At 36.8% G+C, this 26,515-nt stretch overlaps 3 protein-coding genes across 4 annotated transcripts; 2 read left to right on the plus strand and 1 right to left on the minus strand.

The window, feature by feature from the left end:
• The first annotated feature begins 778 nt into the window (after positions 1 to 778).
• LOC115972622 (lachrymatory-factor synthase) lies at positions 779 to 2,154 on the plus strand. Its single transcript, XM_031092954.1, has one exon. It carries the CDS (start codon positions 839 to 841, stop codon positions 1,337 to 1,339), a length of 501 nt encoding a protein of 166 aa, XP_030948814.1. The 5' UTR covers positions 779 to 838; the 3' UTR covers positions 1,340 to 2,154.
• Positions 2,155 to 4,142: 1,988 nt separating this feature from the next.
• Positions 4,143 to 5,142, plus strand: LOC115972233 (lachrymatory-factor synthase-like). Its single transcript, XM_031092443.1, has one exon. It carries the CDS (start codon positions 4,320 to 4,322, stop codon positions 4,827 to 4,829), a length of 510 nt encoding a protein of 169 aa, XP_030948303.1. The 5' UTR covers positions 4,143 to 4,319; the 3' UTR covers positions 4,830 to 5,142.
• Positions 5,143 to 16,373: 11,231 nt separating this feature from the next.
• Positions 16,374 to 20,471, minus strand: LOC115970767 (cytochrome B5-like protein). Of its 2 annotated transcripts, XM_031090371.1 has the most exons (9): positions 20,257 to 20,471; positions 20,103 to 20,148; positions 19,903 to 19,971; positions 19,359 to 19,416; positions 19,128 to 19,240; positions 18,976 to 19,016; positions 17,715 to 17,792; positions 17,517 to 17,608; positions 16,374 to 16,749 (listed from the first exon to the last, which is right to left on the minus strand). In XM_031090371.1, the coding sequence occupies exons 5-9, from the start codon at positions 19,201 to 19,203 to the stop codon at positions 16,683 to 16,685; spliced, it is 354 nt and encodes a 117-aa protein (XP_030946231.1). In that variant the 5' UTR covers positions 19,204 to 19,240; positions 19,359 to 19,416; positions 19,903 to 19,971; positions 20,103 to 20,148; positions 20,257 to 20,471; the 3' UTR covers positions 16,374 to 16,682. The 2 variants fall into 2 exon arrangements, with proteins under 2 accessions (XP_030946231.1, XP_030946230.1); XM_031090370.1 differs by lacking the exon at positions 19,359 to 19,416 and having other exon boundaries at positions 16,385 to 16,749.
• Between the last annotated feature and the right edge of the window lie 6,044 nt (positions 20,472 to 26,515).

Consider the following 26,515-nt stretch of genomic DNA (forward strand, 5'->3'; position numbering starts at 1 on the left):
TATTAAGAGATTAATTTTGATATTTTAATGAATCAAAAGTTGGCAAAAATTAATATAAATATATAGGAGTTAATATGAAGGATGACGAGTGTCTTCCATTCTATCTCTCAATTAATTTGAGAAACTCCCACCAAGGCAAAATGAGTATAAAAATTTTGTTAATTAAATGGGTTATAATTCACATTAAATCATGACATAAAAGGTACATAAGTTATGTGTATAAATGGGTTGTAATACTTATGAGTCTATAAATATAACTATTTGACTAATTCGTATATTCATATATACATATGTTATGTGACATGTATAACAATATAGTAAACACCCAAATACTATAAGCATTTTGACACGTTAAAATATAGATGAGTTCCTAGGAAAGAAGGGTATTATTTCTAGTAAAGATTTGAGTTTGAATACCTTATGCAGAGGTTGCTCAAACCACACAACATTGTTGGACCGTTGTCAAAGAAGGTTTTCATTGGTTTTAAGTTTTATCAATTAAGAGTTTGAATCTCGAGTGAGTGTTAGATTTTTATTTTAATTTTTGTGTAATTTCATTCTTCCAAACAAATATTATTCATTATTTTTAATTCAGTTTTTTTTTTTTTGGGAACATACTCAACAGAAAAAAGAAAAAAGAAGAAGGAAGGCTTCAACGTTTTTGTTGTGCACGTTACATTTTTCGTTGTCCACATTTTTCGAGAGAGATAGAGAGAGGTTTGCTGGAAAATGTTTTGAATCGGCCATATGACCATTTAAAGGCACTTTCCCTTCTAACATTTCTGGACTTGCATGCTTTTGTATCTCTATCTTTCTCTTGCTCAATAAATCTCCATTAATGGAGCCCAAGTCAAATTCTAAATGGGAAGGCAAGGTTTGTACAAAACTGACAAATGCCACCGCAGACCAAGTGTTGGTTCTGTACAAGGACTTCTTCAACTTCCACAAATGGTTTCCTAGCCTAGCCACTTGCTATGGTATTCATGGCACCAACGGTGAGCCCGGTTGCATCAGATACTGCGCTGGATTCTCAATCCCATCCAACGATGGTGACAATAAGCCCGTTAGCTGGTCCAAGGAAAGATTAATAGCCGTCGATGATGATGAACACAGATTAAGCTACGAGATTGTGGACAGCAATATTGGGTTCAAGTCATACGTTTCTACGGTCAAGATTGTTCCCCAAGGTGATCAAGGGTGTATGATTGAGTGGTCGTTCACCGTTGATAAGGTGGAAGGGTGGGTACTAGATGATTTGGTGAAGAAGTATGAGGTGGGATTGCAGCGCATGGTTAAGAGAATGGAAGATGCACTAGCAAGTTTTGAGCCAGAAGGGTAGTTGTTTGTAATCTTTTCTCATTTATCTTATTATTAATTTCTAGTTACTTTTGTATTTCTTATTTTATCCATGTAAGTTAGGTTAGGGGTGTGCAAATAGAGTGGTTTGATTATTTATGCTCTATGATTATTTATGCTCATATGGACCGGGACAAAATCTGGGAGATATTCAACAAGAAGCGCATACAAACATTGAGGACCAACACTTAGCGAAGAGATTCGCCTTTGTAGCGTGGAGTATATGGCACACTCGCAATGCTAGTAGAATGAAGATCCCTTGCTTACCATACACGAGGCTGTATCAGGACTCAATGGATCGGCTTCAGGAATACCAAGCAGCCCAAACACTCGATGAACCAGCTGACTCACCTGTGCTGGACCAAGAGATTCACCAAGCTCCTACCAAATGGAGACCCCCATTTAGTAACATCTACAAAGCAAATTTTGACGGAGCCGTATTCCAAGGACCAAGAGTTGCAAAAGGCAGGCATCGATCGGTGTGGTCATCAGGAACTCGAACGGTGAGGTAATCGTTGCACTTTCTGAGAGCTACTTTCTACCAGCAACAGTGGAAGAGGTGGAGGCAATTGCATGCAGAAAGGCAGTCTCCTTTGAATGTGGTCTTCGAAGCGACTCAGAAACAATCATCAAAGCCCTCAACTCTGACTCTACGTGTCTTACTTCCTTTGGCCACCTTGGCTTTGTTTTTTTTGACTCCTTTTCTTTCTTTTATGAGTGTCAAGAGGAGTGGGTTTGCTGTAGCTGACAAATTGGCAAAGCTAGCCAAGTACTCTCACAGTCAGGTTTGGCATGATGACATACCCTATGATGTGAAACAACTTGTACTGGTGGACAAAAGTTTCCGTGAAGTTTGAATAAAGTTTTGTCTTGTTTCTTAAAAAAAAAAAAAAAAAAAAAAAAAAATTCATCAAGGTATGTGTTTCACTAAATTTTCAGACAAATAAATTTAACCATTGCGGTGTTGTTCTTTTAGGGCAACTCTAAGCCAGTATTCCATTAAAGAATTCCTCTTCAAGTTGAATTCAAATTAGAGATGAATTTGTGGATTTCAGTTACCTTAACTTAGAATGACTCTGAGTAGGACGAGCCTCCTACCATCTCCTCTTCTCCTTCTTGGGTATTTGATTTATGGACATTTTACCATACTGAAAGGATCTCAAATTTCTTGGCCCATTCTGCAGCAACATGGGCTGCTACCTATGTTTCTGCACAAGGGCAAGGGCCCTTTTCATCTATATTTAATTTCTTACTATTTATTCAGGAAAAAAAGAAAAAAGAAAAACATGTATCATTTATGTAGTCATGGATGCAGTCATGCAGCACGCATGTGCATTTAAGATTCCTGGTCCTTTCCTTCTGTAATTAATTTCCTACTATTTATTCAGGAAAAAAGAAAAAGGGAAAAACATAAATGCATTATGCTGTCATGCACACAGCAAGCATGTGCATACAAGATTCCAGGATGCACGTGCATTCTAAGCAAAAGTTGCGTTATTCTCTCCGACAACCACGAAACCCTGTCCAGCAGCTTGTGTTGTCGAACAAGGTGTCTGCTCATTTACTTACTTTTATCAAGAAAAATTTTAGGACCATGACAAATTTCAAACTCATTTTCATTACTATTTGATGTAGTTAACTGTAAATGTTTAGTTTATTTATAACAGTCTGATACATGAAATAATTATAAAAATCGGGGTAAAATTGGTTGTTATATTAGAATAATTCTTTTACTATAATATAATTAGTATACATTATTGGTACTTTTTTTTCCCTGAATAAGAAAAGGATAGGAGAAAGTGAGTCAGTGACCAGTTGTAGTGATATTACCTAAACTTGATCATAGTAATTCTTCCAATGGTTAAGAAACTAATAGGCTAATTGCTGAAGAGTCTAGACAATAAGAAAATTACATACGTTTTCTTGAGTGGATTAAACCATAATCTAATCTCAATAATCTTACCTAAATCTCACAAATTTTGAGCAAAAAGACTATAGTTAATACAATAAACCAAAATTTTAACAACAATTTTGGGTGGTATACATGATTTTTGATTCCATCGTTAACAAAAACCGAGCACAGTACAACGGGATTAAGCATTAAAAGTTATGGTGAATAAGCTTTTTGTGGCTAAAGGGAAGCTAAAGCTATATATAACAACGACATCAGACAAAATTAGTCTAGGAACAATCATCATGCTGAGTTTTATCCCTTTATGGGTGGTATACATGATTAATTAGTACCTCAAAAGAAAAAATTATGTAATAACATAAAAAAAAAAATGTACATAAATGTCCTCATCTAGGAAATTTGAAAAAAAAAATAGAAAAAAAAATAGTTTTTTTTGACAATATTTTATATTTTCCATAAAAATTTATTAAATTTTATCTGAATTGGTAGCAAATATCCTAAGAATCCACGTTAACTAACATAACAATCCAATTGCATTGGTATATAATACTATATAATAAGTATCCAAAGATTAAAAGCATATTTATTTGAGGCTATGATGTTGTAGATAATGAATATTGCAGAATGCAGAGGCAAAAGCATTACTAGGATGGAGCCCACGGCCTCCAAGTCCAAGCACTACCAATAGCGGTCATAATGAAACGGTATCGAAAAAGTATGCCACCTCGATGGTATCGCAACAGGTGTGAGAACTCAGAAGTCTTATAATTATTATTACAGTGGAACCCGCAGCTCAATAATATAATAACTAGCTAGAAGTCGATGGCTTTGGGAATCGTTTACTTAACTGCCCTTTACTGTGTGATTTAATCATATACCTAATTGCCTACAAGGCATGATTTAGGCCAGTTTGGATGAGAGGGAATACTGGGAGTGGGAGCATAGTAGAAAGCTCACGTGTGTTGATAATCTAGTCTTCTCTATATATAATCCACTATTTTTGTCTCTCTTCTTGTCTTGTCTCTCTTCTGTCTCTCACACTCAGATACAGATGGCTGGGGAAACAGTAACACAAACAAAGTGGGAAGGCAAAGCCTGTGTTGAACTAGCAATTCCAACAGCACAAGAAGTTTGGCCTCTGGTGGAGGACTTTTGCAACCTACACAAATGGCTTCCTACTATTGATACATGTTACCAAGTGGATGGGATCCTTGGTCAGCCTGGAATGGTCCGGTACGTCGCCACCACCACAACAACTTCGTCGAACGGCAATGAAGAAACGATGATCAAGTGGGCTAAAGAGAAACTGCTGATGATTGATCCCATCAAACGGTGTTTGAGCTATGAGATTACTGATAATAACATCGGCATGAAGTCTTACGTGGGGAAATTCATAGTGTCACCAATCAACGATGATGGCGAAAATGGGTGCAAGATGGAGTGGTCCTTCGTCTGTGATCCGATTGAAGGTTTGAGATTTGAAGATTTTCTCCCTTATATTGAGACTGGCCTCCAGTCCATGGCAAAGAAAATGGAAGATACCCTCTTATCTACTAGGTGAAATCTGGCCCTACATGCTTTATATTTGTGTTGCTACTGCTGTTGTTGACGAATAATTTTGTCATCCTTCGGCATATATGTGAAAATATGATCCTTTCTCAAAAGTTAAAATATCGATTCGGTATATTGTGAGAGAGATGATGTATGTGTTGGATGTACAAAATCCGTTTTTGTGGTTGATACAACGATTAGAAAATTTGCAATGTTTTATGTGTTTGAGGTGTTGTTCGAAAAAAAACTTATTATATTGTGCTGATCTCTTAAGTTGAATATTGATTGTTGACTATGCATTTACAGTGTTTACTTTTTATGTATTTGAGGTGTTGTGTGAAAAACTTTATTATATTGTGTTCATCTCTTAAGTTGAATATTTATTATTGACTATATTCATGACGTGTTGATATTAAATTAGTTGAGTATTTGTTGTGTGATGGTGCACTGATTTGTTAGACATATAATGGGTTGATATAAATGCAAAGTGTTGCATAATAGAAAAAGGGTAAGGGCACATATTAAGTTTTCTATTTTTAGAAACATTTTCTCGGGAATTGAAAAAATTGTCATTACTTTATCAATTCTCGAAAAAGTTTTTTCCAAAAATGAAAATTAGGGTCTGTTTGGATTGAACTTATTGTTGCTAAAACTGAAAACTGAAAACTGAAAACACTGTAGCAAAATAATTTTTAAATGTGTGAAAAGTACCGTGGGGCCCATTTTTAATATTTTTAAATACGTGAATAGTGCTGCTACAGTACGTGAACAGTGACGAAACAGTACATGAACAGTGAAAATTGTCTCTGAACAGTAAAATCTGTCTCCTTAGACGCATGAAAGTGAAAAAAAAAAAAAAAAAAAAAAAAAAAAAAAAACGTGGACGGGATTCAGCAAACGCTAAATCCAAACCCACCCTTAATGTATGCCCTTACTAAAATCCATAGAAAAAACACCACATTTTACACATTTTGATCCAAAAAACACCTATATCAGTGGGTGTAAAAGTGTGCATTTATGCACAAGTGATACAGTAACCGTGTATATATACATGGTTACTGTAGCTTTTGTATTTAATATTTTACAATTTTTTCTCTCTCCTTTACCTCACACTCTCAACTTCTCACCCTCACCTCTCTCTCGTTTTATCTCTCGTTTTATCTTTGATCCCTCAGACCACCGATCAATGCAGCCACTCTCACCGATTAGTCCACCGATCTAGTAGCGCCGCCACCGATTACTGTAGCTTTGCATTTGATTATTTAAATATTTTCACTCTCCACTCTCACCCTTATCAGCTCTATTTTTTCACCTGAATCTAGCACCCAATACAACAAGCCACTACCACCCAATCCAGTAACCTACCACCACCACCACCACCACTACAAGATTGCAATACATAATAAACCAACCACAAACACAAAGGAAAATCAAATAACCCATACACGGACACATAATAGAGACATAGAGAGGGAGTGATCTGACCGAGATCAGTTGTGGTGGAGATCAGTTGTTGTGGGCGCGCTTGAGGTGGCTTAAGTCTTGATGATGGTGCTTGATGATCTAGGTTTTGATCAGTGGCTAATGATGGTGCATGGTCTGCAGTGGCCGTGCTTGATGATGGTGGATTGATCGTTGAAATTGTTGGCTTAGTTTGTGTGTGAGAGGATTTCAGAGAGAAGAGAGGCTTTTGAAGGGAGAGCTTGATGATTTTTGAAGGTTTTGATGTTTGATGGTTTTTATTCTTTGTTTGATCGGTGGGTGAAGGGAGAGCTTGATGATGGTGCTTGATGATCTGGGCTTTGATTAATGGTTGATGATGGTGCACAGTCTGCAGTGGCTGTGCTTGATGATGGTGGATTGATCGTTGATGGTGGCTTGGGTTGCATGTGAGAGGATTTCAAGAGAAGAGAGAAGTGTGAAAGGTGAAGGAAATAATAAAAAATTGTAAAAGAATGAATATTTTATTGAATAAATGTGTAGAATAGACAAATTGATGTGGGTGTTTTGTAAAAATAGGTGTGTAAAATAGAAAAAATAGGTTTTTTTTTTTTTTTTTTTTGCAAAATTTACAAATTTTTTGCATCGATTAATGCAGTTGTTCTAAGAGCACTCTCATCAGGTGTGCCAAACACCAAATGCCAAAAACTATCCCTCATCAGCTCTTCCAAATCTCAAAAAATTTGAGACATAGCTACAGTACCGTCTCAAATATGAGACGGTACGGATAGCCATGCCAAAACACTATTTGGCTTATTTAATTTGTTTTTTCTCTTTCTTCCTATCAGATGTCTCTCTCTATTATTTTAATATATTATTTTAATGTGTAGTAAATATTATTTTAATGTATAGAATTATAGTATAGAACATCTGATAAATGGTATGTTGTAAAATGATGTGCTAAAATGATAAAGTAGGTTTTTAGTGTGTCAAAATGACATTTTTTATGAGAGAGCTGATGAGAATGCTCTAAGCCTCGTAAATGATTACAAGAGACTAAAAAATGGTACCTCACAATTTATGCTTTGAAGAGGATGTCATGAATTTAAGCAAAAAAGATTATGATGGCCCAATTTGAAATTGGATTAGATGGTGTTTCTTGTGTGTAATTTAATATGCGGCCTTTTCACAAAAAATAAAGTGCATCCAAATCAAAGAATAAGAACTACCTTAAGTAAAAGCCATTTTAGATAGGAGCATGGTATTCCAGGGTTCTCTGACTTGGATCTTTTCTAGGAATGCGCCCTGTTGAAAGAGAAAACAGAGATCACTATCCTAGAATGTTAGAACATCAAACGATGAATGTTTCAAGAGCAAGACAAACAAGGTAGTGTAATGCTTCAAATTTTGATTTGTTACTGTCTCCCAGTCAGTGAAGATATGGCAATGGAGGGTGGTATTGATATGAATCAAGCTGACTGTACTGACATGGAAAGAACTGAACTACATGGGTTGATAAACTTGAAAGAATAATGCTACAGCTACAAACTATTTTATAACATTTTTACAAAATGTTGACATGGCGAACTTCTTATTGGTTTTCATCTAGACCCACCATTAATATCACTTTTTTATATACTAATAATCACTCATCACATCAGTAGTTTGTACAATTATTTGTAAAATAATTTTTATCTCTAGCATTATTCAACTTGGAAAAGATGGAATTGCATGTGTTAACAAAAAGTATGGCCCTAGAATGGGAGACAGTATTCATAAAAGCATTAAGCTTAAACTCTATTCCTTCTTCCTCTCTCTTTTCATTCAAATATGCCATAATTAATTGGGTCCGGTTAATATATGCCTTTATCCATTCATTTAAGGAAAATTTTTATGGGGAATTGAAAAAATTGTCAAAACAGTAAATTACTGTGGCAGACAAAAAGTGCTGGTAATGAAGTTAACGGGTTTTGACATGTTACTTTCTGCTTACACAATTAATTTTTAGAGGTAGAATGCAAAGTTAACCTTTAAATACCAATTTTTAAGATAGATACTGACAAAGGGACTAATCTCAAGTGAGATGTAAATGTTTTCAATTAGGAAAAGCCTTGAAATGACTAAGTGTTCGTCCTCAGGTTTAGTCCAAGCATGAGGTTACAACTAAGTAGTCTTTCTTCCTTTAATCCAAAAAATCCTCCCTTTGATCCAGGTGCTTTTTGACTTTATATAGTTAGTTAAAATGCATCTGGACTCTACATTTGGAGAGCTAGGATCAAACTTTCTTGACACTTGTCCCATCAAAGCCTTGCTAGAAGGTTTCTACACTAAGGTCTGAGCTGTGTAGGTACTATTCAAGTTCATTTTCCTATTAATGCGGTCAGCTAAGTGGTTGCAGTATATTTAATGCTGAGGGGATGACTGCTTTGTCCTTCCTCTTTCTTCTCTTTTTTGCTCGATGCCAAGTTATCCTTTTTCACCTTTGATTTTCACCGTGCTCCCTTTAGCTTTGACTCTCAACTTTTCGAGATTAAGTAGGTGTTCTCGGGGTCCTCGTCAATTGTGGTTGTTCTGCCTCTGCATGAGTTAGGTGAGAACTTTCTGAGGACATTCTGCAAATAATTCTAGAGGTTTGATTTCTCGAAGATGCCCTTACCCATTTTACCAATTCTTTTGAACCCTCGTCCCCTACAATTACTTTTACATTTTTCAATAACAAGTTTCTTAAATTATTCACTATAAGGGAAAATCCCCAATTAATTATATACTTTAATTTCAAATGTGTAAGACACCCATAGTTTTGCGAGAAGTTTGTGGTGAAGATATGTGCACCCATAAAAAAAAGAAAAACATGCTCTGTGCCTGACCCCATTCTGAGTGGCAATATATTAGCACAAAACATTGGACCCCTTTTTTTAGCTAAGGCAGAATAGTGGACCTCACTGTTGAATATGCAATTGAGAAAGAAGGCATGAAGACAAAGAAAGAAGAATGACACAGCTGTAGTGATGATCTAAACGACAGAGTCCACAAGAAAAAGAAGAAAGGAAAGATGAAAGCAAAACGACATCACTTGGCTTAAGTGATTGGCACGTGGGACAGCAAGCACGTGAGAAGATTAAGAGATGTACAGCTGTATTATTAGAGTTAGTTAGTCTGTTAAGAGTTAGTTAGATTGTTTTGTTTTCGTAAACACGTATATAAAGGCAGAGCTTCAGTGTAAAATTAATTCAATTCATTTTTCATTCTAATCAATTCAAGAATAGATTTTCTCTCAAAATAGTTTCCAGAAGCTTTCTTTAATATGGTTTCAGAGCTTCAATAGTTCATCAATAGCTTCCGTCTCTAACGCTGCTTCAGATTCTGAAACTCTTCCAAACGCTTCTGGCACTGAGAATCGTAGATCATCCAATCAAGCTCCTTCAATGGATGATGTGAATACCAATCCTTCGAGCCCTTATTTCATTCCACCATCTGATGTTGTTCTGGTTTCTCAACCGTTGATTGGTCCAGAAAATTATCTCAGTTGGTCGAGGGCTGTGTTTCTATCTCTCAGTGGTAGGAACAAATTTGGCTTTCTTGATGGTTCAATTTCTACACCTGATCTCTCCCATCCTTTGTATAATGCATGGCACAGAGCAAACACCACAATTCTTTCATGGATGGTGAATTCCTTGAGCAAGGATCTAGCTACCAGTGTTATGTACATTCACACTGCAAGGGAATTGTGGATTGACATGCGTGATAGGTTTTCTCAGCCAAATGTTCCAAGATTCTTTGAAATTCAGAAAGAAATTTCGAAACTTTCACAAGGTTCCTTATCGGTGAGTTCTTATTTCACTAAGTTCAAGATTTTGTGGGATGAACTTGTGCATTATCAGTCTTTTTCTGCTTGTACTTGTGTTTGCACTTGTGGTTCTCAAAGAAATCAATTATGTGCTAAGCAAAAGGATCAAGTTTTTCGATTCCTTATGGGACTTAATGACAGTTACTCCACTGTTACTAGTCAGATTTTAATTACTGAGCCACTACCTGCTTTGAACAAGGCATATTCTTTGATCTTACAAGAAGAAAAACGCAGGCAAGTTGGTCAAGCTGATTTGGTCATTGAATCAACAGCTTTATATGCTAATAACTCTAATTCAAAGGGGTTTCAAGGTCATCAAGGATGGAATCAGGTTCATCAAGGCTGGAATCAGGGTGTGCCTCAGGGTAATCAAGGTGGAAAGAATGGCAATGCAAAGAAGGAAAGGCCTGTGTGCACTCATTGTGGAATTGTTGGTCATGTAGCAGACAAGTGCTACAAATTGCACTGGTACCCTCCAGGATATAAGCACAATGGGAAGGCATTGGCTAATCAAGTTTCTAGCAGTGGCAATGGTTCATTTGGAAATTTTTTTTGCAATAATGGTGGTTTTGGGAATGTTGTTTCTCAGTCTATGTTCAATTTTCATAACCAACCTGATCAGATGCATTATGCACCACAATTGACCATGCCACAGCCTCAATTCAGGGCAGCCTAGTCTCAATTCAGTGCACCTCAGTGTCCCATCACTCAGAGTCAATGTGAGCAGCTACTTTCTTTCCTTACCTCTCAGTCCAATGGCTCTCAGGCTTCTCATCACCAAGCTGCCTCAGTTCAGTCTCCACTGAATGGTGCTAATGCTGCTACAGGCCCCAGTTCTTCCATGCCTTATCTTGCCAATTTTTCAGGTAATCCCTTCTGGTTGCCTCCAAATTTTTCCCATTCCATTTTTTCTGCACATATAGTTGATAGGCATGCTCATAAAACCAATGAATGGATCATTGACACTGGTGCCTCAGATCATATGGTTCATTCAGTGTCTTGCTTAACCTCCATTACTTCTACCATTAACACTCATGTCTACTTACCAAATGGAGAAAGAGCTTTAGTTACTCACATAGGCACAGTTCATGTCTCAGATCAACTCACTCTCTATGGGGTTCTTTGTGTTCCTTCCTTTACTTTTAATCTCATATCAGTCAGCCAACTCACTAAAACATGTTTTTGTTGTCTTGTATTATTTGGTTCTTTTTGCTTTATCCAGGACCTGGCCAATTGGAACATGATTGGACTAGGTAAAGCATCAAAAGGCCTTTATCTTCTGCAACAAAGTCTTCCACCTTCATCTGTTCTTGCTGCCTCTTCACAAATACCTATTTCAATTCCCTCTGTTAGTAATAATTCTGTCAATAATGCTGATTTGTGGCATTTTCGTTTAGGGCATCCTTCTTATGCAAAATTGTCATTACTAAATAAGTTTGTATCTGGTTTAAATTCTAATAAAGCAGCTTGTTGTGACATTTGCCATTTTGCCAAACAAAAGAGGTTATCTTTTCCTAATAGCAGTCATGTCTCTAATTGTCTCTTTGATCTTGTGCATTGTGATCTTTGGGGACCTTTTTCAATTCCAACTATTGAAGGTTACAAATACTTTCTTACCATTGTGGATGATCACTCTAGATGTACTTGGGTCTATTTACTTAAATCTAAGTTAGAAGCACAGGCTCTTGTTGAACAATTTTCTAACATGGTTGAAACACAATTTGGTGCAAAAATCAAATGTCTTAGAAGTGATAATGGCACATAATTCTTTATGAAAGATTTTTTCAAATCAAAAGGTATTTTGCATCAATTAACTTGTGTTGAGACCCCTCAACAAAATGCAATTGTTGAGAGGAAACATCAACACATTTTAAATGTTGCAAGGGCTTTGAGGTTTCATTCTTCCTTGCCTTTGAAAATGTGGGGTGACTGCATCCTTACTGCAGTCTATCTCATCAATAGGCTACCCTCTAAACACTTACAAAATAAAACTCCTTTTGAAATGCTCTTTCAAACATCTCCTTCATATGTCCATATGAGAACTTTTGGTTGCCTATGTTTTACTTCCACACTTTGTCAAAACCGGCACAAATTTGCCTCAAGAGCAAGAAAATGTGTTTTTTTAGGATATCCCAGTGGTATTAAAGGGTACAAGGTCATGGATTTGGCAACTAATTCCATTTTTGTCTCTAGAGATGTGATTTTTTATGAACATATTTTTCCCTTTGCTTCTGGATCTTCTTCTTCCTCTGTGCACCTTAATGATTCTTCCTCTATTGATTCAGCTTCATTTGTTTTCCCTCTTTCTGTTCCTGATTCTTGTTTTTCAGATTCCACCTTCTTAAATGAAAGTCCAGCTATACTCCCTGATTCTGCAGATAATGTTTTTGCAGATCAGATTTCCATTTCTCCATTACCTTCCCCACTTCCACATGTCACTCCACTTGTTGTTGATTTTGAGCATGATCTTGTTTCTATGCCTGTTTCTAGGCCTCTCAGGAAATCCACTAGATCACATAACCCTCCATCTTACCTAAAGGATTATTCTTGCAAATCTGTCACCTCCAGCCCACCTAAACCTTCAACTGGCCTCCCTTATGACATCTTTGCTTGTCTCACCTATTCCAACCTTAATAAGCATTACAAGAAGTTTGTCATGGCCATTGTTTCCACCTCCCCTGACCCTTCTTCCTTCCAAGAGGCTGTTCGATCCCCTGATTGGAGAGCTGCTATGGATAAGGAGATTGCAGCTCTAGAACTTACCAACACCTGGTCCTTAACTTCTCTTCCTCCTGGCAAGATCCCTATTGGCTGTAAATGGGGTTTTAGGACTAAGTATAAATCTGATGGGTCTATTGAAAGACATAAAGCTCATTTAGTTGCCAAAGGATATACACAAAGGGAGGGTCTTGACTACACTGATACCTTCTCCTCTGTAGCCAAATCTGTTTCTATCAGGATGGTGTTGTCTTTGGCTGCTGTGAAAGGTTGGGCTCTTCACCAAATGGATGTGAACAATGCCTTTCTTCATGGTGATTTGGATGAAGAAGTTTACATGAGCCTTCCACCTGGTTTTCACAGCAAGGGGGAGTGTGCTAATGCCTCAAATTCTGGTCCTTTGGTTTGCAAACTCAACAAGAGTCTATATGGCTTGAAACAGGCCTCTAGGCAATGGTTTGCCAAATTCTCTTCCACCTTGTTGAATTTTGGTTTTATCCAATCCAAGGCAGATTACTCTCTCTTCACATACACTAAATGTGCTTCTTTCACTGCTTTGCTAGTATATGTAGATGACATTTTGCTCACAGGCAATGATCCTAGCTGCATTACTGACTTGAAGCAATTGCTTGATACTAAGTTTGGCTTAAAAGACTTAGGCTTATTGAAGTATTTTTTGGGTTTAGAGGTTGCTAGAAGTGAAAAGGGTATAAGTTTGAACCAAAGGAAGTATTGTTTGGAAATTTTGCAAGATACAGGCTTCTTGGGGTCTAAACCACTTAGAACTCCAATGGAACAAAATTTACATCTTTCAAAGGATGCGGGCAAGCTAATTCCAGATGCAAGTCAGTACAGAAAACTAATAGGAAGATTGCTCTATCTCACCTTAACTAGACCTGACATCACTTATGCAGTGCATAGGTTGAGTCAGTTTCTAGCTGAACCAAGAGAGACTCATATGCTGGCAATCAATAGAGTGTTGCAATACTTGAAAGGCACTCCAGGCAGAGGATTGTTTTTCTCTAGCAACTTCACAATGCAAGTAAAAGCTTTCTGCGATGCTGATTGGGCAGGCTGCCCTGACACTAGAAGGTCAATCACAGGTTACAGTGTGTTCTTAGGAGATTCCTTAATCTCATGGAGGTCCAAAAAGCAAAGTACAGTCTCTAGGTCCTCAGCAAAGGCAGAGTACAGATCAATGGCTACAACAACCTGTGAAATTGTGTGGGTTCTTTGCATATAGCAGCAAACCCTGTCTTCCACGAGCGAACAAAACACATAGAAGTTGACTGTCATTTGGTCAGGGACAAGATAACAGAAGGTGTAATTAAAACCTTTTATGTTTCAAGTCAATTTCAAACAGCAGACATCTTCACCAAAGCTTTAGGATTTCCAGCTTTTAGCAAGTTGATCAATTGTCTAGGTTTGATTGATATTTACTCCCCAAATCTGAGGACTTCAACTAGCCAAGTCAATGATTCTGTGAATCATGACTTGAGGGGGAGTGTTGAATATGCAATTGAGAAAGAAGGCATGAAGACAAAGAAAGAAGAACGGCACAGCTGTAGTGATGATCTAAACGACAGAGTCCACAAGAAAAAGAAGAAAGGAAAGATGAAAGCAAAACGACATCACTTGGCTTAAGTGATTGGCACGTGAGACAGCAAGCACGTGAGAAGATTAACAGATGTACAGCTGTATTATTAGAGTTAGTTAGTCTGTTAAGAGTTAGTTAGATTGTTTTGTTTTCCCTTTTAGCTCTGTAAACACGTATATAAAGGTAGAGCTTCAGTGTAAAATTAATTCAATTCATTTTTCATTCTAATCAATTCAAGAATAGATTTTCTCTCAAAATAGTTTTCAGAAGCTTTCTTTAATACTCACAGCTAGCTATTGAATTTTTAGGAGTCAAAGATGCTGGATATATATATATAAACACGCTAAGGAACAACTACAAGGCGAGAGCTAGTTATTGCCTAATTATCCATATTAGAAAACCCCACAACATAAACAGAAGAAACTACAAAAAAATCCAGTATTTGATTCCTTCCCAGACTAGCAAGAGCATCTTAAGCAGCATTTGATTCCTTCACATGCTGAACAGGGTGATTAGGAATCCTCTGCTACATAGGTTTGTCCATGACCAAGTGCCAGCTGCCAGGTACCTTATCCATTGCAGATTGCTGAGTCAAAAGCATTACAAGGATGGAGCCCACGGCCTCCAAGCACCACCAATAGCGGTCATGATGGGATGGTATCGAAAAAGTATACCACTCGATGGTATCGCAACAGATATGCGTGTAAGAAACTCAGAACGTTTTAAAATTTTTAATTATATTAGAGTGCTCAATAATACCAGAAGTCGATGCCTTTGGGAGTCGTTTACTTAAGTGACCTTTAAATGTATGATTTGGGGCCCATTTCGATACCGTTGAAAAATTAAAACTGAAAACACTGTAATAAAATAATTTTTAAATGTGTGAATAGTATCGTAAAACCTATTTTTAACGAAAGTTTTGCTAAAAAAAAGGTTTGTAGGTCTCATGAACAGTGCACGAGACCCATTGAAAATGTGAAACGCTCTTCTCAAAAAAAAAAGAAAGAAAGTGAAACGCAGTTGTTGAACGCCAAACGTTATATCCAAACGGATACTTAATCATATACCTAATTGCACATCCATTGCCCTTTAATCTATTCTTAATTGCCTATAAGGTATGATTTAGGCCAGTTTGGATGAGAGGGAGTAATGAGGAGTATAGTAGAGTAATCACGTGTGTATGTAATCCGCTCTTTTTGTCTCTCACACTCACATCACATACATATGGCTTGGGAAAATACGAAAAAGTAAGGTATACACCCGAAAATGAGCAAAGGCTACATGTACTAGAAAATGTCTTGAAATATTTTAAGGTATACACCTTAAATGTTGAGGTTTTAAAATTTTGATATTGTCAAATTTTATATTTGAGGGGAGGTCAGTCAGGTTATTTTCATTTAATATGTAGCCTTTGCTCCTTTTTCAAATATAGAGAAATTAGCTGATTTCAAAGAAAGGGGGGGGGGGGGGGGGGGTGGTGAGGAGGGGGGATTGTGAACCATACTCTTACCTCCACCACTCTTCGATCCAGACCACCATAATTGCATTTATGATTTTTTCAATTGGTTAAGTATTTAATTTTTTTTTTTGATTAAAAAATAAATAATTGCTAGCGTTTGTTGCTATGAAACCTCATGTGGGTTATGACTAAAATGGTGGAATTTGGTTCTCTTTAGATTGTAGGCTTTTGATTGATTTTTTGATTTGTGTGTGGATTGATAATTGTGCTTTGTATTTGTTTAGAATTGAAATTTGCCATATGGGTTTTTCTTATTTCACATCAAGAAGGAGAATTGGGCTAAAAAATTATTGTTCGGAGGTTGGAGATTTTTGGATCTTCAACCATGTCACGCCAACCTTTTTCATCTATCATTTAACTCTGGTATGGACAATTTTAACATATTTGAAGGTGGGAAACTTAATTGACGCATTTGAAAGATTAAAGACCAAAATTGACACAATGTAAAGTTTGGGACCAAATAGGTAATTTAACCAATGTATTTTCTAAAATTGGGTTTTATTAAGATGGAGAGATTGTGTGAGGCATGTGAATTTTATATACTAGTGAAAAGGTAATGTGACGTGTTGCTATTGGAGGGGTTTTGAAACAGAGCTGTTTCCCTCGTCAATTTACTAATTAACTACCGCTCTGGTTCTCTGGATCTCCAATGTAGAAGTCATCAATAAGGCAAAAACCCCAAGAGAACAATAAGATTCTGAAAGTACATTATTCTTGTTTACGGACCAATGGTTGCAACCGATTACCTCTCCAAATCTCCAATGTAAAAGTCATCAATCATGTCAAAGACTCGGGTTGCATGCTGTGGCCTGTCAAATGGAAGATTAACAAGTTGTTATGAATTTTGGTTGTGATGCAAATAGTGATAATGAAAGGAAACTTAGGCCAACTATTGATCATTATTCATCCGTTTGTAAACATCAAGAATTACACTTTGCATGGAATGTAAACCAAATAGCAATGTGATATTTACAAAAAGATTACAAGCATATATTTGGAGTGAGAGAGATTGCTATCTTTAAAGTAGGAGTTTTAACTGCTATACAGGAGTTGTTCGGTCTTTATAAATTGCCAATGACATGACATACCAAGGCTGACATACCAAGGCTAGGTCCTGTCTTCACATAAAACAATTCTGAGCCCAACAAAGGAGGCTTCAATTCAGAGGAGAATCAATATAAAATTTTTAGTTAAATGTTTATTGGTTGAACCTAATCAGTTGGAACTTGGGATAATGCTTTGTTCAGTACAAACTCGTTGCACACAACCCTGAGGGGTTGGACCGAGTGGCTCTTTGGCTTAAAGGTACCTCAGAAAGCACCACCCAGGTTCAATCTTAGCCATCCAATTTGGTTGCTCTGCAGGGGTTTATATTTGATAATTGCAAAGTTGCAATTGCATGCTACATTATTGTTATCCAAATACTAACAAAGATGAGATGTTAATCGCAACCAGATGGACAAGAAAAAAAATTCTTCAAAATTCTATACACTTAATGAAGAGGAAAAGGAAAAGCAAGTTTACTACTACCAAACAAGTAGTGAAACGTAAAATTGTTCAGCCAAAAGATGCATACCCATAAAACCCTTTGGTTGAATCATCACCAGCATGTGCTAAGATGGCATCACCACCTGGATGTTCCTCTACGTACGAGGTAACATCATAAACCTACAATCCAGGAAAAGAAAATGGGTGACATAAGAAACCTAGTAAAGGGTTCTGAATGTATGAGTTTTAGATTTCAACTTTCAAATGAAGCATTAAAACAGAGTACCTTGTCCTTGATGATGATCCAACAATCAGTTTTCTTGTTATGCACCAAGACGTCAGCTTTACTGTAGATTTTGGATACCTAAAAACAAAATGCACAATTGGAGAGTCATGAAATAGATTTCTGATTGATCAAAGGCAAAGAAAGGACATTGAGAATATTTTTTAAGTTTTAACAATGAAGAAGTACGAAAGAGTAATAGACATCTTGATTCTCTATCTCAATATTGTACCAGCAATGGAATTCATATGCCAACAATGGAATTCATATGCAGTTTGATATAGCACATATTAATCAAGGTTTAATGCCATATATTGTTTGAAATTTGAAGATCAAGTTTATGGAGTTTGGGCATCTTCATCAACTATGGATCTCTTCATCAAGAAATAAAGTCTATCCCTCCCACTTAAGCCATGGCCAATGAACATGGAACAAGCTCTATCTGAACAGTGAACACCCTCCTCTCTCCTCCTTAATCTTTCCCCCAATTACAAGAGATTGTTTTAGGGGAAAACTTTTGTGTATATTTTGGTTTAACCAAATAATTCTTCCTTTATGTATCCATCCGAATCTCCTTCTAGAAGGTGTTATTAAGGAACCAAGTTCATTTGCAGTTAAGGTAAACATTTGTCTCATAATTGCACTGATACTTTATGGTTTTAGTTAATCATCAAAAGGAATGACATTAACCAACAAATACTTCAATAGTAAAGAAAAATAAGACTGCTCTTAGAAAGGCCAAGTGCATAAAGGGAAGAGAAAGCTTTTAGTAAAATTGAAGCATAGATCAAGTAAATCAAATTTCTTTTCACCAAACATTTTCCTTAAGCACCCACAACTTCAAACTATAATAGCAGTTGCATGTTGTCATTTAAACAAACAGAAGCTCCTAATTTTCTCTTTTTTAATTTTTATTTTTTTGAAACTTCATGTTTGTTTTAGTTGGAACCAGAAAGTACAAAAAATTTCTGAAACCAAGCCTAAATTTTAATCTTTAAAACAACGAATCAGGTTAACATTTCACACTTCTTTGTAAACCAAAACAACACTTAACAAAAAACCAAATATTATTCTTCCTTCTTACCAATATATATATATTATTCTTCATTTTAACTTCCTCAAATTTCTTAACAACCAAACAGAACATCAAGTACAAATCATGTAAAGCACAAATCGTGTAAGCAGAAATCTGAAGGAATTAAATCAATAAAAAAAATCCAGAGTAAGATTAATAATTTATGGAGTTAAGTAATTTACTAATTACCTTCTTATTGCTAGCAGTTGACTCAACTTTTTTTGTACCACCTACATTAAACATTTTTCATTTCCTCCAAATCAAACATTATGTACATATTCATCACAATATTGGGTAAGTAGAAAATATGAAGATGAAAATGTAGAAGATACAAACTTTACCAGATTTATGGACTTGTGGGATTAAAATGAAAGCTCCCAATAAAACACCCAGGATCAATACCAGCACAGCAATCATCGTATCTCAAAGCCCAGCTCCTCGTACTTCTTACCAGCTTTAATCAGATTTCAAACAAATCAAACTAAAAAAAAAAATGTACAAGAATGTGCTATGAAAGCTTAAATGGATTTTCTCTTTCTATATAACCAAAAGGCAAATCTAAAAGAACTCACTGTTAATTGAAATTGAAATGGGTTTTTGTTTGGTACCCAACAGCTGCAGGTAGTCCAACTGCTTAAATTAAAACAATAAAGGTTTAACTAAAGTTTTTATTTTGGTTTTGCTCTTAACTGAAGCCCTTTATAATCTGACTCTTCATAATATGTTTTTCCATCTAGAACAATGAAATTACTACGTTCAACTTTTTAGAGTTAGCATATTATGAAATAGGAGTAATTAAATATAAAGGGCACTCAACGGTCAAATTACCAACAAAAATAAACAGTACAACTAATATAAAGGGTCAGAATAAATTTTCAAAATGTAAAGAGAAATGTTACATCTACGATATTTTCACAACTCTTTCACGATAATCCGAGCTTTAAGTTGTACTTTTAGTTAAAAAAAAAACCATACTTGAAACTTGAAGCTTGAAGCTTGAAGCTTGAAACACACAAAAGTGCAAAACCACCATCAACCCAACCAGGCATTATACTTCATACCCATCACCGCTTCATCATAAAACTTAAAATAAGTTATGGTTTAAAAAAATTATACCTCAGTCAGCTGTCAGCTACAGCCAGCAGTTAGTCACACTCTCCCACAGATTCACCTTCTCTTCTTGTTCTGAAAATGCAAACAACTTAAATCAGAAACAGAATCACAATATACCATCCATAAAGCTTCAAATCAATGTCAGAATAATAACCCCAATAAACACGAAAATCACAAAATGATGTGATTGAAGTAGATCTAACCTTAGATTTTGAAAGGCTTCAGCTTTTCCCAACTCTTTTTTTCTTCCTAAAATCCCAATACAAAAATATGTACATACTCAAAAAAAAAAAAAAAAAAATTTATCAAGCATTACATAGTAACCAAAAAAGAAGAGAAGGAAAAAAAAAAAAAAACCTGAACAAGATGGAGATGGTGAGAGGCTGAGAGATTGGAGACGAGAGCAATAGAGAAAAAAAAAAAGACTCAGTAAGGCTGTGAGATCGGCGCTCGGCGGTGGCAGTGTGGCAATGTGGCAAGTTGTTCGGCGGCTGCAAGAGTTTGACGAGTGGGTATCGGGAGCGAAAAAGCGACAGTGTAGGACGAGTGAATGAGATTTTGAACTGGGTAATTGCTATTATTTTAGCATATTTTTAGTTTTTTACGAAAATAATTATTAATAACATTTTTTTATTTATCAATAATTAAACATAAACTATAGTTAAAAAGTTTGCCAATTTAGCATTTTTCGATTAAATTAGCATGTAACTCGCACTACGTGTTGCTACAATTCTATCTACATAAAGATTATATATAACTTTTTTTTAGAAGAGCTTATATTTAACTTTTTTTTTTTTTTTTTTTTTTTGCTTTTTTAGAAGAAGCTCATATTCAACTCAAACCATGATAATTTCATGTAATTTTTTTTAAAATATTCTATCATACAATTTTGATTACAATTAACCTATAAATATTTACAATTTGGTCAATAACAAATATTTATCAATTTTTTGGTACTAAAACGAAACTTATTAGTTGCCTATGTAGTGCTTCTAGCATTTTATATAGTCCATAAAATGCCACATATTATCTCAAGCTCAACATTAAAATGGTTTAGATAATACATACTTATATAAAATAAAATAAAATAAAGATTAGATTAGGTGTAAATTGGTTTTTTATTTTATTTTATATAGTTAATTTAGGCTCCGTTTGAGAACAATTTATTTAGTTCAATCTAATTAAGTGGATAATTATGATGTGGTTTCCACATAAAACGCTCTTAATCTCTTTTCCATCCAATTAATTATATCCTATCCAATCTCTTCACGTTCAGGCTCAAAGAGGTCATGCAAGAAGCCATCATAAAGCTTTATATATCTCTTTGAAACTGGAATGCCCCTTTTGTCCACAGTTCGCACCCTTAAATTGGAACTTGGGAGAAACTAGCGAAAATATAGGAGCCATAGCCTGCATAATTGGAAAAATTTCCATGTGTAAAGAACCAGCAAGGAATTCATGATAAAAATTTCTTCAATAATTAAGCACATATTACTTTATCGAAGTTCATTTGCCAAAACACAGATAAGTTGGAATTTTATGGCATTCAACTCAATGCGTTATTTAGCATATCAGAATATCAGATTATGTGAAAGCTTTGAACCAGAAAAAAAAAACATGTCCCAACAATTGGATGTGCTAGCTTCACACGCAAAGTTGGTGAGGTCAATACAAATTCACCCCAGCATTTCTTCAATGTGAGTGGCAATTAGCACGAAATACTGGACCCATATTTTTAGCCAAAGCAAACTAGTGGACCTCAAAGCTAGCTAATCATAGTTATTAAACCTAGATTGGATGTTGACCTGGTTTATGAGCGAAGTTAATGGTCGAACCGCAGGGTCAAATAAAAATATTTTAAAAATTATATATATATATATATATATATATAAAGTAAGTTTAAGAAATCATAACATGAATATGTAAAAAAAAATGGCATATGCCTAAATTAAACTTGTAATTATAATTCAAAATCAAGGTTTTACAAGCAATTTTATCAACAAAAAAAAAAAAAAAAGGTTTTACAAGCAATAGCATTAGAAATTCTATATAATTTACAAGAAAAATAAACGAATGTTATAAGATTGCAACAAAATTTTTGCTAAATAAAATCTTGTTACATGTCTCAAAATTTTTTATTACTTAGAAATAGGCAAATCTTAAACTACGCAAACAAAAGAAGAGAAAAAAAAAAAAAGGTTAAAGGCTTAGACTTAAAGCAATAAACAAATAAAGCACAAAACACAGAAACAAAAGTAGAGAAAAGAAGGTTTAAACAATAAATTATATAACATATATTGATATACTCATACCTACGTGCGATGAAGCTTTTTTTGGGTTTAGTATTATAATTTTTCATTCATCTCAATTTGATATGTTTCTCTCTTTTATCCAATTAAACCACATGCATAATGATTTTTATTTTGGACATAGAAAATACATTCATTAAAATGGAAAAAGAAGAAGAAAAAAAGTAGTACAAACAAATATGAAGAGAAAACAATTTAAACACCAACATAAATAAATAAATCATTAAAAAGAAAAAAAAAAGGAGTACATTAAAAATCTCATTTTTTTTTAATAATTCAAAAATAAAGAAGAAGAGATTAAAAAAAAGAAGAAGAAGAAGTGAGATTAGAATTTAGAAGAAAAAAAAAAAAAAAAAAAAAAAAAAAAAAAAAAAGAGAGAAAAAAAGAGAAACATTTTTTTTTTTTTTTTTTGAGAGGAAAGCCCACAAAAGAGGGCAGAGGCTAATCATTAATAAAACCAAGATCTTGGTTGTAAACATCAATAGAGTCTGGGGGAAGTTCCTCCATCCAAACTAGCAAAAGATTACAAAAAGATCTACGGGCTAAAGAATGAGCAACCCGGTTACCCAAACGCTTAACATGAAGGAAAGAAATACAACTAAAAGAAAGAGAAAGAGCATGGATATCTTTAAGAAGGTGACCCCAGCCAGAAGAGAGAAGAGATTTTTCCTTGATAGCTTTTATGACCCCTTTCGAGTCTCCTTCAACCATAACTCTCTCAAAACCAAGCTCTTTGGCAAACAAGAGAGCTCTTCTCGCTGCCATCACTTCCACTGTCTCCACCGAAGTAGGCAAGGGAATACTTTGTGACAGGGCAGCCAAGACCAGTCCAGCATGGTCAAGGATTATCACGCCAAGACCAGCTGAGGATTGGGTTGAGAAAATGGCACCGTCGAAATTAATTTTCACCAAACCAGGGGGTGACGATTTCCAGCGGACCGCACTGGCAGTTCTTGGGATTTTTGCATGGGTTGGCCGAATATGGTGAAATTCCTGCACCAAGGCACGGGCCTGCTCTGGGATTTTTTCAAGGGGCAAGCAGACACTATTGAAGAATGCTCTGTTTCTAGTCATCCAAATCAGGGATATAGTGTTTGCGAACTCTTCCACACACATATGATCCTGAAGTGCCAAGGACATAAGGTTTGCAAAGCTGAAGAGAGAGGCAGAAAGCCCTTTAAGCTTTGCAAACTTAGGAAGCCACACGGTGTCAAGTTTCTTACAGGACCACAGAGCATGAACTATTGTCTCAGGTTCCAGGTTACAGTTGGGGCAGGTGTCGACTTGCAGCATCTTTCTACGGGTCAGATTCACCTTAGTGGGGAGCGAGTCAATGGAGGCACGCCAGAGGAGGGAACGGATTCTGTTTGGAACGTGAAGGTTCCAAATTTTTTTCCAAGTGCTATTGCTGACCGCTTGGGCAGGGGCACCTGGAGGGTTTTGGGACTCCCAGTCACAAGCAAGCTTGTCCCCCGATTTAACCGAGTAGACACCGTTACGAGACCAAGGCCAGAACAACCAGTCCGGAGAGTCCATAAAACTCAACGGGATAGCTTTAATAACTCTGGCCTCAGTTGGGGAGAAAATAGCATTAACCATATCAGTTTTCCAGCAGTGCAAATCGTGGTCAATTAAGGATGCCACACGTAATTCAGGGTCATGGGTTCCAGGAAGGGAGGAAACTTTACCCGAGCCTTCGTTAGGCAGCCATTGGTCCGCGAAAACCTTGATATTCCAACCATTACCAACCCTCCACTTAGCACCCCTACTGATGATGTCCCGACCCCTTAGAATGTTTTTCCAAGCAAAAGAGCCCAAGTTATTTTTTGCCTCAAAGATGGTACCCTGGGGGAAGTATTTTGACTTGAAAATTTTGTAGAACAAAGTGTCATGGTTAGTGAGTAGCCGCCACACTTGCTTGGCCAGAAGAGCATCATTGAACTTCTGAAACTCCCTAAAACCCATTCCCCCATTCTGTTTATGGAGACACAAAGTATGCCACTTCACCCAATGCACTTTTCTACGATTACCACGCTGCCCCCACCAGAATTTACGAACCATGACCTCAATTTCGGGGTAAAGAGTCGAAGGTAATTTAAAACAGCTCATGGCAAAGGATGGGAGTGCTTGGATTACCGCTTTTATGAGAACCTCTCTCCCGGCCTGAGAGAGGAGTTTTTCCTTCCAACCCATCAACTTCGACCAAACTCTTTCCTTTATGTAGGCAAAGCTAGCCCTCTTGCCTCTCCCCACAAAAGAAGGGAGCCCAAGATATTTCTCGTATTGCTTTACCTCCGGAACCCCAAGTAAGTTGATAATGTCTTCCTGAGTACTCGCTGGGGTTGCTTTGCTGAAGAAGAGGGTCGTTTTCTCACGATTTAGCTTTTGCCCCGAGGCTGCCTCGTACTCTGAGAGGATGGACTGGATGTGGATGCACTCCTGAATTGAAGCCCTGCAGAATATGAGGCTATCGTCTGCAAAAAACAAGTGTGTTAATCGCGGACCGTTTCTACATATAGATATGCCACAGATAAGACCAGCCCGGGCTGCATTCTCAATCAAGGCGTGAAGGCCCTCAGAGCAAAGAAGGAACAAATAGGGGGAGATTGGGTCACCCTGTCTGATACCCCTGGACAGGGTGATTTTTCCAGAAGGTTCCCCATTGATCAAGAGAGAGTATGAGACTGTTGTGATGCACATCATCATCAAGTTAACCCAATTCACATGAAAGCCCATTTTTAACATTAATGTTTTCAGAAAAGACCATTCTACCCTGTCATAAGCTTTGCTCATATCCAGTTTAAAAGCCAAAAAACCAGATTTTCCAGATTGATGCTTCATATAATGGAGAGTTTCATATGCCATCAAAATATTATCAGAAATGAGTTTTCCTGCTTGGAACGCACTTTGATTTTTAGAGATTATATCAAGTAGTAACCCCTGGAGCCTATTAGCTAAGACCTTCGAGACCAATTTATAAATCACATTACATAAGCTAATAGGCCTAAATTCAGAGATACGTTCAGGGCTCTTAACTTTAGGGATGAGGGTTATAAATGTGTGATTGATATCAGCAGGCATAGAGCAATTATTAAGACAGTTTAAAACAGCAGAGGTAACATCATCACCAACAACAGACCAGTAAGATTGGAAGAAAATAGGAGGCATACCATCTGGGCCAGGGGCCGAGAGCGGTTCCATATCTTTTAGGGCTGCTTCCACCTCCTCTCTTGTGAAGACCCTAACAAGGTCTTTGTTCATGTCCGCCGAGATCACTAGCTGGATGGAGTCAAAAATTGGGTGGTTTTCCTCTGGACTACAAGAGGTGAAGAGATCTCGATAGAAAGCACTAGCTATCTCTTGGAGTTGGAGCTCAGCCGTGCACCAAATATCTTGGTTATTTTTAAGCCCTTGGATGCGGTTTCGCTTGTATCTTTGGGAGGCCTTGCTGTGAAAGAAACGAGTGTTGCTATCCCCCGATTGAAGGTACAAGGAACGAGCTCTCTGAATCCACATCATGCTTTCCTTGTCGAGGAGCTCATTGATAACTAACTTAATGTTTCGGACCTGGTCATAAGAGCCGCCCCTTGCAGCAGCCTCCTCAGCAAGGGCAAGCGATTTTGATGCCTCTGTAAGCTGCCTTTTGATACTCCCAACGGCAGATCGGCTCCATTCAACCAGCTTCACTCCACACAAGTTAATTTTTGAAGCAACAAGGTTCATATCACACACAGGGGATGGAAAACCCCATACAGCCTTTACTGTGTTCCTACACCCATCATCCTTCAGCCATATGCTTTCGAAGCGAAAAGGTTTATTTTTGCAATGCACTATCCCTTCAGGCTTGATGACAATAGGGTTATGGTCAGAGGCATTGGAGTGTAAGTGTTGAACCCGGGTGGCTGGGAAAATTTCCAGCCATGCAGGGGTGGCGAAGGCCCGGTCTAGTCTCTCCAAGATCATTGCCTCACCCCTTTTTCCCCTCCAAGTAAATTTCTTTCCCGTGAAACCAAGGTCAATGAACCCAAGTTCATCAACCACATCCCTGAACGCTTCTAACTCCACTTCCCTTCGCTGAGCCCCGCCGAGTTTCTCATGAGCTCTAAGGATCTCATTGAAATCCCCTGCACAAAACCCAGGGGAGGTGGAACTTATTATTTAGATCACGTAAGAGATGCCATGTTTCCACCTTTCTTCTTGATTCCGGAAAACCATAGATGCCAGTAAACCTCCATGCATCCTCCTGACCATCATTGACTATTGCATCAATAAAATTAAGGGAGGAACCAACTATTTTAATACTTAC

Source organism: Quercus lobata, chromosome 12 (genome assembly GCF_001633185.2).
Source record: "Quercus lobata isolate SW786 chromosome 12, ValleyOak3.0 Primary Assembly, whole genome shotgun sequence".
NCBI lineage: Eukaryota > Viridiplantae > Streptophyta > Magnoliopsida > Fagales > Fagaceae > Quercus > Quercus lobata.